The sequence below is a fragment of the Podarcis gaigeae genome (assembly GCF_964106915.1).
Source record: "Podarcis gaigeae genome assembly, chromosome: 13".
NCBI classification, from domain to species: domain Eukaryota; kingdom Metazoa; phylum Chordata; class Lepidosauria; order Squamata; family Lacertidae; genus Podarcis; species Podarcis gaigeae.
Genome location: NC_139689.1, coordinates 54,135,616 through 54,149,833, shown reverse-complemented (window position 1 = coordinate 54,149,833; position 14,218 = coordinate 54,135,616). Strand labels below are relative to the sequence as shown.

The 14,218-nt window shown below is 43.9% G+C and overlaps 1 protein-coding gene across 4 annotated transcripts in view; it reads right to left on the bottom strand.

The window, feature by feature from the left end:
* EPB41L4B (erythrocyte membrane protein band 4.1 like 4B) overlaps nucleotides 1–14,218 on the bottom strand; it is a 143,265-nt gene that overhangs the window by 27,163 nt on the left and 101,884 nt on the right. For all 4 annotated transcript variants that reach the window (XM_083709277.1, XM_083709279.1, XM_083709278.1 and 1 more), the window contains exons 19-21: nucleotides 13,798–13,865; nucleotides 8,030–8,134; nucleotides 918–1,038 (exon numbers count right to left, since the gene is read on the bottom strand). In XM_083709277.1, coding sequence (XP_083565403.1) covers nucleotides 918–1,038; nucleotides 8,030–8,134; nucleotides 13,798–13,865 — 294 coding nt within the window. The remainder of the gene's footprint in view (nucleotides 1–917; nucleotides 1,039–8,029; nucleotides 8,135–13,797; nucleotides 13,866–14,218) is intronic.

The window sequence follows — 14,218 nt, the reverse complement described above, 5'->3', positions numbered from 1 at the left end:
GAGGACCAGGTCCAAGATAGATGATCCCCTTGTTGCTTCTTCTACCTTCTAGAAAAATGAAATTGTTAGCGAGGCAATGGGGAATTTATCAGACGCTGCAGAGCTTCAGTTGCAACAAATATCGGGGAAATTGAAGTCTCCCATGACTGCTATATATCTCTTTTTTGAATGTTTGGTAATCTGCATTAGGAAGGCATCATCCATCTTCAGTCTGTAGCAGAGCCCCACAGTAAGGTCACTCTTGTTTCTCTCTCCTACAATTTTTACCTATATTTTCTCAATCTGCTTTCCATTTTCCAGGTCAAGGATTTCTTCACAAGTGTACACATCCTTTACATATAATGCTACCCCCCCTTCCTGTTTGGCCTATTCCTTTTGAACAGGCTATACCCCTCCCTCAATCCCTACATTTCAGTCATGGGTTCCATCCCACTAATGCCTATCAGGTCATATTTGCCACCCTGAATTAAAAGCTCCAATTCATCTTGCTTGTTTCCCTTACTCTATGCATTTGTGTAGAGACAACTAACACCATGAGGTGTTCCCTCCAGCTGCTTCCTTCTTGTAGTTTCTTTACTTTAGTAGGTTTCTGGAACACCACCTCAGCTTTTCGTGCATCGCTAAAGCTATTATCCCCACTACCAGGTATTTGTCTTTTGTCTGTAAAATCTAGTTTCAAGCTCTCCTGATCAGGCTTGTGAGACTCTTAGCTAGTCAAGTTGAACATGGGACAGAAAGTTGAACTTGCAGGGACTCCTTGGCATTTCAGGCTTGGATTAGCAGCGGGGAGATTTTCAATAACAGCAAGGAATGTGAACCAAATATGCTTATTGAAGGCAACTATGAATTTATGAGTTGCACCCTTACCTGCTGCTGAGCCCACATTTTAACCCACCCTTCCAGTTATCTGTATGTACCTTTGCACACGATGAAAAATGTCCCTCCGAGTTTGTTCTCTGTGACACAGGAGATGCTGATGAGTGTGATGGCGATGCCCCAACCGCTGCTGCAAGTGCTGGAGGAAGGTCATCTTCATCACTGGGTTGTGAAAAGTACAAGAAACTTTGCTCACTACAATATTTTTAAGTACTCATTTTCATGGGGAGGATAACCTAGAAAGCATTTTCAAAATGTCTACCACTTGTTTCTGCTCGCCTCTTCAGTTCTGCTATATTTTCATTTGTGTTTTCTGAAAAGTGTGTCACATACACACACTAGTTGCTGGTACAGGAATCTCCTAATGCACACACAGAGTTGTACATATAGGGAGGATGGATGCTGAGGGTGCTCCGACCAGGGCCAAACGAAGGCATCGTGACACCCAGGGCAGGGCGTTGCTACATAGGGCGCATGTGTGGTGTCGCTACATACGACACATGCGCCGTACGTAGAGATGCCGCACATGCACTGTACATAGCAGTTTGCCGGTGGCACCGCTCCAGTGCCATATGGACAGGATCCTCTACATGTGGCTGTAGCAGTGACAGAGGGATCCCACCACCGTCCATATGGCACCGTCCATTTGCACCGGCGGCAAACTGTGATGTACAGCGCATGTGCAGCGTCGTTACGTACAGCGCACGCGTGCGACCCTGCACATGCGCTGTACATACTGCTTAGCTGCCAGCGCCGGGATCCTCTGCTCGTGGCTGCAACCGCGAACAGAGGATCCTCCACATGCGGCTGCAGCGGCGCGATGGCTGCTCGTGTCGCAGCAGCGGGGTGACCCTGTTAGGATTCTTGCTCCGTGTTTGCAGTCATGGGATTGTTGTCTATCACATGGCAGTGTATGTTTTCATTCCACAGTGTGGGAAGTGACGGAGACAGGATGTTTGGAATACTGTGTTCCGTGATGTGGGACTACTGTATTGTCCTTTGTTCTTTCTCTCTTTGCTGTTTGATGAGAAAGAGGAAGGAGCTAAGGCAGAATGCTCCAGGTGTATTATATGTAAATGAATGTAGATTAGCCAAAATGCTGTGCTACTGAGTTCTGTTATGCAAACTGTCAATACTCTGCGGATCCCTAAGTGTGCTGATGCCTCTTGGTATCAGTTGTTGTGATGTTTGGGCTGAAGAAAGCTTTTGAAGGAGGGAGGGAACATGCCAGCTGGGCATATGTCTCTGCCAGAGTCCTACACAAGAGTAGGACAATCCTAACAGAGCCCCCGCACGATGCCTTCTTGTCACACACACACCCCCAGACCTGGCACCCAGGGCGGACCACTCTGCCCCCCCCCCTCTGCGATGCCACTGGCTCCGACTGCTGCATTAGAAAGCATCTACAAACCACAAAACCTTTGAAAAAGCAACAGTAAAGCTTCCATATTGGTTGGAATTTGTTTTGTATTTAAAGCTCCACTTACCATTAACATATCTGTAGATTACTGTATGTATTTATGGGTGACAAAAATTGAGGTGCTTCCTTTCTGATTCTCACCAAATGCGTTAATTACCGGTATACAGCTATAAAATCGCTTCAAATGGTTTGGGGAAACCCTTCCCACTCCACCCTTCCTTGCCAAGATAAGCTCCCTGTCTCCCACCAACCCCAACCCCCTTCGCACACACACACCTTGAACACATTAATCTTGCCACATACAAAGCCACTCCTAGCTGTGTCTGGTGAGTCTCAGTCTCCAGTAAAAACCAGGTTTCAGGGGCACCAAGAGCTTCTGCCAGGGGGAGTATTTTGTGGTTCACATTGAAGAGGCTGGGGAATCGCTGGCTGCTCCTTTCTTTCAGGGCCAAGAGCAGCTACAAGTGGAGCTCCTGGCTGCCTTCCTTACCCCTCCTCGGAGCACACAATAACCCTGACAGCACGCTCTTTCCTAGCTTATTATAAAACAAAAAGACTATTTTCTGTGTTAATTAGATGCTATATTAATGCAAATGGACAGGTTTTAGTTCCTTGACCTTGTTAATCTTTATTTTGCACCAAGGCTGCTGACATTCTTTTAAACTTTCCCCTTCATACGCAGCAGGAATAATTTGGCTTTCTCCCCACTCTTGCTAGGTAAATTTGTTTCCTTGTACTCATTTGTATGGAAGTGGAATTTTCTCATGTGGCTTTGCCAATTGAGTAAATATTCTCAGTCACTTGAAAATAACAACTGCAGGTTGGAGCAGAAATTTAGTTTCACACATTCTGGCTGCAAGGCTGGAGCACCAGGCATTTGCCCAATTAACTTCCTTTAAAAGAGGATCACCTACATTTTAACTATTTAAAGGCTTTTTTAAAAAAATGAGTGCATGGTCACTGTTTCTTGTATAGAAAACTCTTGTCATGTTCAATAGGTGTGAATGAAGCTTCAAAAACATGCATGATAACACTTAGATCTGCATTCTGCCACTTGTGTCAGTCTAATTTTAACTTACATGTTCCTTTTCATACTCATTAGAGAAATGTGATTATAACAAATGGCTAGTGAAAATAGTTGTGATGAGCACAAGCAAAGTGAATGGCAATTCCAGAATCGTTTTCATCGCAGTTTAAAACAAAGCCAACCATAGGAGCTAACTCCTAGGGGCCGTTCAAATAGAGTTCATGCACTGCGTAATGCGATTGATTATGTGGGGTGGGGCTCACCTGCCTCCCCCCCCATATTTTATTCAAGCTGGCACCCCTGAAGCCATCATCAGTCTGGAGACTAGTTGCACAGTTTTCTGGATTCTTAATAATATATTGAGGCAAACAATATTACCATATTTTTGGCTCTATAAGACGCACCAGACCACAAGACGCACCTAATTTTTGGAGGAGGAAAACAAGAAAAAAAAAATAATACTCTGAATCTCAGAAGCCAGAACAGCAAGAGGGATCGCTGTGCAGTGAAAGCAGCAATCCCTCTTGCTGTTCTGGCTTCTGGGATAGCTGCGCAGCCTGCATTTGCTCCATAAGACGCACACACATTTCCCCTTACTTTTTAGGAGGGAAAAAGTGAGTCTTATAGAGCAAAAAATACGGTACTTCCTTCCATTTTTCATTTTGTTAATTTTTTTAGCAACAAACCATAATAGAATTTCAATGCATTACAAATTCAAATGCTCCATGTCAAGCCTTCATCCAAAATAAAACAGTACATACTGAAGTGTGTGTAAGTGGAGACATAACTTTAAACCAATAAACACATTGTGTCAATATAACTAGCTTGTGTTATCGTTACATTCAAGCAACAGCAGAAGAAAAATCTGTTGATGTACCACAAATATACCCTTAACTAAAACCAAAAATGCTGAATGTGTTTCTGTTGTGTTATTCTAAATGTAATGCATGTACTCTTGGCATGCAATAAATACTCTAATTTTTAGAGATAAGTCAAAATTCCTCAGAAGACATATTTTTTGAGATGTTTCTTTTCCTCCCTCCTCCTCCCTACTAAAAAGCCAATAAACATCTCCAAATATTCTCCACCATTCTCCCTCTGTGCCCCGCGATGCCCTGGCATGACACTAGTAGGCTGGAGCTACATTGATCTTATAAACCTTGTTAAACATAACGTTCTATAACGTTTAATGGCAGTTTCCCTTTGCTGCTCTGCAGTGCCCTCTGGTGTCACATTTTAATAACACATTTTAAGTTATAAGCATTTTAAGTTATAAACTTAGATCTGATCTAGGTCTGAGGTATTATGGAGGATGCACATTGGAGGCCAGGTTGCCCAGCCAACAAAATAGACAGTTACACCAAAAAATTAAAATAACATAACATAGCCTTGGGGTGGGAGGGGGATGAAGCTGTCCCCTGGCTGCTGCTCTTGGGGAGCCCCACTGGGAGAAACTGTTGGAGAATGTGGCTGAAATGTTCCCTCCCATTTTTTCAACGCACAAACAGAGCAGTGAATGTTGGAGGCCACTTGTGCACAGCTGTAACATTAATTTCACTGGAATATTCGCAATGAAACTTAGTCTATTTAATCACCATTCACAGCACTCAATTTATTCAATGATTCTCAGCTCTCTACATTCTCTTGTCTTGCTCCTACGTTTCTGCCAACGTTTCCCTCCCCCCCTTTTTTTAAGGGAAATGCCCTTATTCTGAATAGGATTCCTCACAAGAAAAGGGAAAAGTTGACAGCTATGTCCTAGACCCCAGTAAAAAAAATCTCCATAAATAGTATTATTTTTCACAGTGGGAAAACTATGCTGATTGAATTATTAAGATGTTTTGCTTAAAGAAAGAAACTAGTAAGTCAGCAGGTACACAGTTTGCTGCCTGGCTTGCTGTGCACACAGGCTCTGATTTATTCTCTCTACTGGGCATGCTCAACTGACAGTAAGGTAAAGGTAAAGGGACCCCTGACCGTTAGGTCCAGTCGCAGATGACTCTGGGGTTGCGGCACTCATCTCGCTTTATTGGCCGAGGGAGCCAGTGTTTGTCTGCAGACAGTTTTTCCGGGTCATGTGTCCAGCATAACTAAGCTGCTTCTGGCCAACCAGAGCAGTGCACAGAAACACCATTTACCTTCCCGCCGGAGCGGTACCTATTTATCTACTTGCACTTTGATGTGCTTTCAAACTCCTAGGTGGGCAAGAGCTGGGACCGAAGAACGGGAGCTCACTCCATTGCAAGGATCTGAACCACTGACCACCTGATCAGTTTAGACCACAGCGCCACCCACATCCCATTGATTAAAAGGTAAAGGTAAAGGGACCCGTGACCATTAGGTCCAGTCGTGGCCGACTCTGGGGTTGTGGCACTCATCTCGCTTTATTGGCTGAAGGAGCCGGCATACAGCTTCCGGGTCATGTGGCCAGCATGACTAAGCCAATTCTGGCGAACCAGAGCAGCGCACGGAAACGCAGTTTACCTTCCCGCCAGTTTACCTATTGATCTACTTGCACTTTGACGTGCTTTCGAACTGCTAGGTGGGCAGGAGCAGGGACCGAGCAATGGGAGCTCACCACGTCACGGGGATTTGAACCACCGATCTTCAGCTCGGCAAGTCCTAGGCTCTGTGGTTTAGACCACAGCACCACCCGCGTCCCCAACTGGCAGTAGTAATCAGGAATAATAATGAGCAGGGGGCTGTGGCAATGGCAATGGCAGGGCATCATGAGCCAAAAGTGCAAGCTAAGAGTTCATTTGAATTTAGGGTTTTTGAAGCAGTTAGTAGATGTAATATGAGGGGTTACTCAGGTTGCAAAGCTAATTCGACAGTTTTGGTTGCATTCAGAAAACCTTGTCTGCATACAGAACTGGGGGGGGGGGGGCTGCTTAAAAACCAGGAAGAGCCACAGAAAATTCATCCAGTCTGCATGTTATTGTATATAATGGGGGCGAACATAATCCAGTGTGTGTGTGAGCTGCAGTTGTGCACTTCCTTTCCGCTAGAGGCCTGTCCTGATTTGTTTTGTTCACCTTATCTATTTGTGACTTGCTAAAGTTTGCCAAGATCTTTCAGTCTGCTTCTGTCACTTCTGCTGAAAGGGCCAAAAACAGATGTGACGAGTCACACACTGAACTGTTTCTGATTACTTTATTAGTAGACTTTGATTCCACCTTTACTCCCCATGGAAAGACCTCAAGGAAGCTTGCATGAGTCTTTCCCCGTCATCTTCACAACAATGCTGAGGTGCAGAAGAGGTGGAGAGAAGGGCTTGGCCCAAGGCTATTCCGTGGGCTTCAGAGCTGAGCAGGGATTTGAATGCTGGCTTCACTGTTCCACTCTTTTAAGTCTGCACTCTCTTTCAAACTGGACCACTTCTCTTTTTCCATGTGATTGTGAAACAACCTCAGTGCAAAAAGACTCCTCTAATTTTATCCACTTTTTTATTCCTCTTCCTCTTTGTTTTCTTCACGGTCTCACTTTTCTCCTCCCTCTTCAGTCACTTCTCCCCAGTGGCAAAGCAGCATCCAAAAGCTCCCCACTGCTAGGTGTTTCCTGAGCTGGCTTGGCCTGTCACCTGAGGCAAAACAGGAATGGCCGCCTCCTTTCCTCCCTCCCTCCACTGCTGCCCCCACTACCACTTCCACAATCACCTCTCACAGAATCATAGAATTATAGAGGTGGAAGTGATCCTGAGGACTATCCAGTTCAAGGACGTCCAGCTCCCAATACTCTACTCACAGTATAAAAAAACTGGCAGTGATCTACCCCTAGTTGTTGAGCTTTTTTAGGAAGGAGATTGCTGAGGGGCCAGAAATCAGCCAGGATCTACCAGGAATCTACCAGGAACACCCTGCGATCTACCAGTGGATTACAATCTACCTGTTGGACATGCCAGATTCTAGTTCAACCCCCTGCAATGCTTTGAGGACTGTGAGTTTGGCAAGAGCCAGGGCATGGCACGGGCAGAAGTAGGGGGGGCTGGGGGTGGCCCTGGCTCTTGCCAAACTCAGTGGGAGCTGGAGCACTTCCTCAAAGCATTGCCGCCCGGCTTCTTCATCTGTGGAAAACGGGTTAGTTATGCCACCTGCCGGGACACCTCCTTTTCTGCTTCAGAAGTGGTTGGGTGGGCAGAGTTCCACCTCTTGCACTTCCACTGACCGAGGCAGGCGCTTCACCCCGTCACAGGGGAACTGGCTCTGTTTCTGAGGGAAAAGCCTGATGGGGGTGGGGCCTAACCTGTTGGACTCAGGGTGGATGGATTGGGAGAAGGATGGTAGAGGTGGGGAGGCATGTTTCTGTGAAAGGAGAGAGAAAGAGAAAGAGGAGGGGCAGAGAGATGAGGGACAGCTCTCCACACTCACTCTCTGACCCCAAAATGACTTTCCACGGGTCAACCGTTGTCACTGCAACATCATCATTGTGTGTGTGATCAATATTGTGTGATCTCCATAATCAGGACCAGCAGGACATTGCTGACTTTGCATGGCAAGCCTGAAGTTATCTGGGGGGTGGGGGAAGCAGCACTGACAAGACTCTAAATTTTGTATTATGCCACATCCCAAGGCTGCCATTTTGTGACTGGCACCCACAGCATTCAAAATGTGCCCACTGAACCGAAAGGTTGGCAACTCCTGAAATGGACCCATAGGGGAAACACATCTGAAAGAGTGTACAGCAGCCATAATTGGAATTATACTCACAAGCTGTACTGCCTCATCAGTTTTCTCACCCGTGGTGCTTTAACTTCCTGCTTCTCAGGTCCACTGCTTGTCTGTGTTGTCTCCGGCCGTAAAGGGGCTAGATTTCTAAATGAAGAAGAAGAAAGAAACGAAAAAAATAAGAAAAGACAAAGTTAGGACTTCTGGGAGAAGATATCATTTGTTCGATATCTTAGGTAGGTAGGTAGGTAGGTAGGTAGGTAGATACTTAGTAGGTAGGTAGGTAGGTAGATACATATCTCAAGTGTTTGTTTGTCTGTGTGTGTGTGTGTGCGTGTGCGTGTGTGCGCGTGCATACACACCCACACCCTACTATGATTTTATTTAATTGTATGAATTGTTTTCATGAATTTGTTGTTGTTTGCTTTATAAGCTGTTGTGTTTGCTGTTATAGATTGCAATGTTTGCTGTTTTTTAATGCTATTGTGAATATCTAGTGCTCTGATGGTGTTTCCTGCTTGGCAGGGGGTTGGACTCGATGGCCCTTGTGGTCTCTTCCAACTCTATGATTCTATGAATATTGTGAGCTGGTTTGAGCTCTACACTTGTTGCTGGAAAAATTGAATACAAATACAGTCATACCTCGGGATAAATACGCTTCAGGTTGAGCGCTTTCATGTTGCGCTCCGTGGTGACCTGGAAGTAACGGAGCACATTACTTCTGGGTTTTGCCACTCGTGTATGCGCAGACAGTCAAAATGATGTCATGTGCATGCGTGGAAGCAGCGAAACGTGACCTGTGCACGCGCAGACACGCTGTCACGTTTTGCGTTCCGTTCGGGATGCAAACAGGGCTCCAGAACGGATCCCGTTTGCATCCTGAGGTACCACTGTATTAAATCAACTCAAGTCAGCTACCAAAGATTATCTCTTTTTCTTTCTACACTCCACAGACCCCCCTCTCTCTTCCCAAGAGCAGCTTTTTCTCCTGCATCTTAGACCACAGGTGCTCTTCTAGCTCTCTTTCTGCCCAAGCGCCTTCCAAAAGCCCACAGCTTGGGAAGCTAATCTCTCACTCCCGAAACTCAAAGACAAACCCATGCAGACAGGCAGGTCCATGGAGCAGCTGGAGAAGCACACCCCGCCCCCTGCTTCTCTCTTCCACACACCCCATATTCAAGGAAACTCCAGGGGTTCCCATCACTACCACTTCCACTAGGCAGACCTATGGGCAGAGGAAAGTCATCTCCACCACTTCTCCTCCCTGTATAAAATACTGAGCTGCTTGCCTCTGCTCCTGCCCCCTCCATCATGCGAAGGGGCGGGTATTGGCTTTGCTGCTGCTTCTCTGGCCCACCCAATCCTGTAAACATATTAGTTAATATCCTAGAAGCCATTTCCAGGGAAATCAACCTGGACCAAAGGAATTTGAATTACAAGAGGGGAGTTTTCAACTCAACATGTAGAAGAAATTCCTGATCATGTGAGCAACTAGAGGACATTGGAGGTGTCTTCTAACACCAGTTTTTATGTAGTTTTAGTAACCAGTTATCATACCATTTCAAGTTTTTTAAAAAAATAAAAAAAAATCATCCAGCTATTTAGTTTTACGTTGAGTATTACTCCTAGGGTTGCCACCTGTTCTGGATTATACAAGATTGTCCTGTTGTCCTGTATTTCAATGTAAAATGCTACGTCCTGTATTTCATGTCTTCTCTCTCTCTCTCTCTCTCTCTCTCTCTCTCTCTCTCTCTCTCTCTCTGCCAAGTTAGGAATCATCTCCAAATACATGTGTTTGAAAGGGTGTGTGAAAGGTCAGGTATTTAAGCTCTGGGTAGCCAAGCAAAGACAGATTTGGAAATTCATGTGTGTATTGTGTATGACAAATTCTAGAGGGGCCGTCCTGTTAGGCTGCAATAGATTGTAATGGATTGCAATGAAGTCACTTCAGCACCAAATGAAAATAACCCCCACCCCCACCACTCCTACTGCCATACCCTGTCCTGTATTTTGCCAGAACAAATGTGGCAACCCTACTCCTCCCCCACCCCCACAAATGAACACACAAACTAAGATACAGAGTTATGGAGACATGTTATGGAGAACAGCAAAATACAGATAAACATAACAGAGAAGTCTAGTTTAATCTTGCTATGGTCCAATATATATTCCAAGCTAAATATGTCAGAAGTGCACCTTCTTCTAGATTCATTAAATTGTGAGTTGTTTTTCGAAGCTTCTGCAACAGAAATTTCTATTCTGCATGTGACCTACCTACTCTAATTACACATTAAATACACTAATTTTGTCAAGTTGCATTTTCTTCTAAATGTAACAACAGCGGTAGAATATATTTAGATCATAGTTCCATTTATATTTCACAGACCATTAAAAATGTATAAGATTCTGCACTGCTAATGAATTTCAAAAGCTCATCCCAGCATTTGGGGGAATTTTCCAGTGCTGTCTGACAGGGATAGCACATTCAAACAAGTTCATTTAAAGAGAACTCTTAGCTCTCTCTGCATCAGATGTTCAACATACTGGGGTACCTGAACAGGAATAATCATTATATTGTTGGGAGTAAAGCAGCAGCGCTTGTTGTATCTTACCTGATAATAGACAGAAAGGCAACCTATTCCTCCTCTACTGATTTCTTCTTCAGTGACTACTTGTTGATATGTAGATTGGTTTTTCTCATGGAAAATGCTAATGAAGCAGCACAAGCAAGACTTGGCTTATTTATTTATTTATTTATTTATTTATTTAATCGATTGATTGATTGATTGATTGATTGATTGATTGATTGATTGATTTATATACCACCCTTCATAATACAATCTTAGGGCAGTTCACAGACTAATAAGTAGTAGTAGTTTGGGGAAATGGCCTCATGGGCCAGTTTAGACCCCTTAGTGGACCAAGAATGGCCTGTTGTCTAGGGTTTCCCTACCTCTGGGTTAAATTTTTTTTAATGAATAATGATAGATACCATCAGTGAATAAAAGCTGACTATGCTGAGCCAACAGTTTGTTTTAAAAAGAATATTGTGAGCACATGTTTAAACATTTGGCATTCCAAACAGCCCAGACGGCTTTTGTGTGCGTTCCACGAAAGTAGTGGCTCAACAAATGTACCACATGACAAGTGATATTAAAAACAATGAGAGTCAGGAAAATCAAAATAGGCTGATCAGAAATGGGAGGCAGCAAATGTTTCCTTTCTTCAACTTCACAGGTTTTGGAGCACATTTCAATCCACACATACAGACACTGGGAGAGGATTTTGTTGCACTCATCTGATCTGGCAAGGCTCCAGGAGGCATTGGCCAATTATCATGATTTATGTATTTGTTCCATTTGAATTTCTCATTCTCCCAGGAGCCAAAAGAGTGGCATTGTAATTTTATGAATTCTCGTATATATTTATTCCACCCTTTCTCCAACGGTTTTTGGGCAATATATGTGGTTCTTCTTTTTATTCTCTGTGGTAGATTATGTTAGCAGGGAGTGACTGGGCTAAAATAATCCAGAAAGCTTTCTGGCAGAGGAGAGATCTGAATCCAGATCTCTACCACCTCAATCGTTACAATAACCCTGCAAAATAAATTAGTCTAAGAGAGATTACGTCAGTAACTTAACAAAGTTAACAAAGGCTATTCAACAACTATTCAAAGGCTATTTTGCAACTCAGTGTGGATTTTAACCAGTCGATATCCAAACCAAACATTCTACTAGCCAGAGTACCACATAAAAAATGCAAGAATAACGTTGGCTGGTTGTATTGTTATGAATTTGTGGGTGACAGATCCTCCCTTAAATTCCTGGGTCTAGTGTGTGTTGGAGTTTAATCAATGCTTGGAGTATTGAAACAGGCTGCCAGATGCTGAATTTAGCAGTGTCAGTTTACAGGCCAAACCAGTTTTTCTGTGTTCAGGAAATCACCTGGGAGAAAAGACATCATCATGGAGAACAAAAGGAAGGTAATGAGTGATTAGCAAAGCAGATAGCAGAGAGGTGTGAGCCCCTACTTCAGAGAGAAAGCTAGCAGTCTGTCTGTTAAATGCAAGGTGCTGCACAGAGGGCCGAGGGCCAGGGCTGATTTCTGCTGCATCCAAAACTGTGGCCATGGGAGAAGCAATGCTATAAGCCCCTCCATCACAGCCTCAGGTTATATAGGTAAAGGTAAAGGGACCCCTGACCATTAGGTCCAGTAGTGACCAACTCTGGGGTTGCGGCGCTTATCTCGCTTTATTGGCCGAGGGAGCCAGCGTACAGCTTCAGGGTCGCCAGCATGACTAAGCCGCTTCTGGCGAACCAGAGCAGCGCACGGAAACGCCGTTTACCTTCCTATTTATCTACTTGCACTTTGAGGTGCTTTCAAACTGCTAGGTTGGCAGGAGCTGGGACCGAGCAACAGGAGCTCACCCTGTTGCAGGGATTCGAACCGCCGACCTTCTGATCAGCAAGTCCTAGGCTCTGTGGTTTAACCCACAGCGCCACCCATGTCCCATATGTTTGTGTAAATAAACCATATATCTTAAAGGCAGTCTCCACTGTGCCTTACAAAGCCTGGAATCTCTTACCACTTAGAGATTGGGGAGGCATGGAAAAGTATATTACACTATTCCCCCCAAAATAGTCCCACATGTATCTCAAATGGGGAGGAGGAAACTGACAGCGGAAGTGAAGCCCTTAGAAGGACCCTCTTTGTACATTGTGAAGAAAGTGGTTATAACTATATGTACTCTAAGAATTATTGTGTTGGAAATGGCCCCAACTATCACAAAAAAGCAACCATTTTCTCATTCCAGCATCAATCTGTTCTCTTTATGGCACCTAGTCTGTTCCAGATTCTAGCTCTGCCAGATTCTTGTTTTGCCAGAGCTTAATTTACAAGACTCAAATCTGTCTGGAAATCCTATTTCTCCATTTCTATTTCATCAGTCCAATATGAAATAGGGTGAAGTACAATGAAGATGGGGCAGTTTCTCCACATAAAGCCATTCTCTCCCCACCCCTTGACATAAATAGGAAGCATTCCAACTATGCATTAATTGACAGCTTCAGTTTCTGAAGCAGCTGTTTTTGATTAGGCACTGAAAACATTCCAGTTCTATTGTAGCTAATTATAAAATAGTAATAAACTAATTCCATAAAAGAAGTGACAGTTACCTGATGACACAAATTTAGATAAATTTGGTTTGGACCACTGATTCTTCCAAGCTAGACCTCTCTGCCCCGGGCAGTTAATTAGGGATAGGGGACACACACACACACACAAATTAGATTATATTTACAGGGAGGAGATACCAAACACTAACACTGGATAGCCTTGAAAACTGGCATGCAGACTGAAGGTGTAAATAGGTGAATAAACCATATTTCTTAAAGCCAGACAGTCTCTGCTGCGTCTTCTATTCTCCAAAGGGACGCAGACCCCATGGGCTCTTGGCAGAGAGAGGGGCAGGCACCTGACTTTTGTAACAATATTCAAGGTTTACATATTGGACCCTAACAAGAGAGATTTCCACCATTTATTTATTTATTCAAACTGTAGCCCTAAATAATAGGAATACCCCCCTTCTCTCTGTGTTTGAAAACTTGGGAAATTAGTGTGCCTACGCCCTAGAGTGGAAGATTCCTGCCCTTTGTGAAGAACTTGCTTTTGGGGGGAGAGGGAGCATCTAGGGCATGAGTGGTTGCAACTATCAACTAGATTTGTATCCTTGACAAGCATGTACTGCATTCCTTGACGATTCCAATAACTTTCATTCATAATCTCAACCCTGCAAATAAGAATCCACAGACCTGACATTAGAGTCCTGCAGACTGAAAGCATTAGGAGGATTTGTGAAAGAAGTTTCTTCTTTTCCAACCTGTTGAAAAAATAACTCTACTTTAGTACAGTGCATTTGGTATAGTACATAGATTCAGCATACAAATACAAATACATTTGGCAGTGAGTGCTTACTTTTGAATCAAGGCTAACACTTTTGTAAATGAATCACCAGAAATCACAACTGTGTTGTGTAACAAGAACTGGGAGCTTTACAAAATTGTAGGCATATAAATACTTTTATTTCCAGATTAAATTAGACTCATTTTTGTTCGCATTATTCTTTAGGTAGCTATTCTAGGCCAGTCTGAAAAACAATAAACTTTTACTCCAACTCTCACACCCAGCTCATTATACAAATGCAGTGATCTACCGGAGCCTATGAGGAGTACA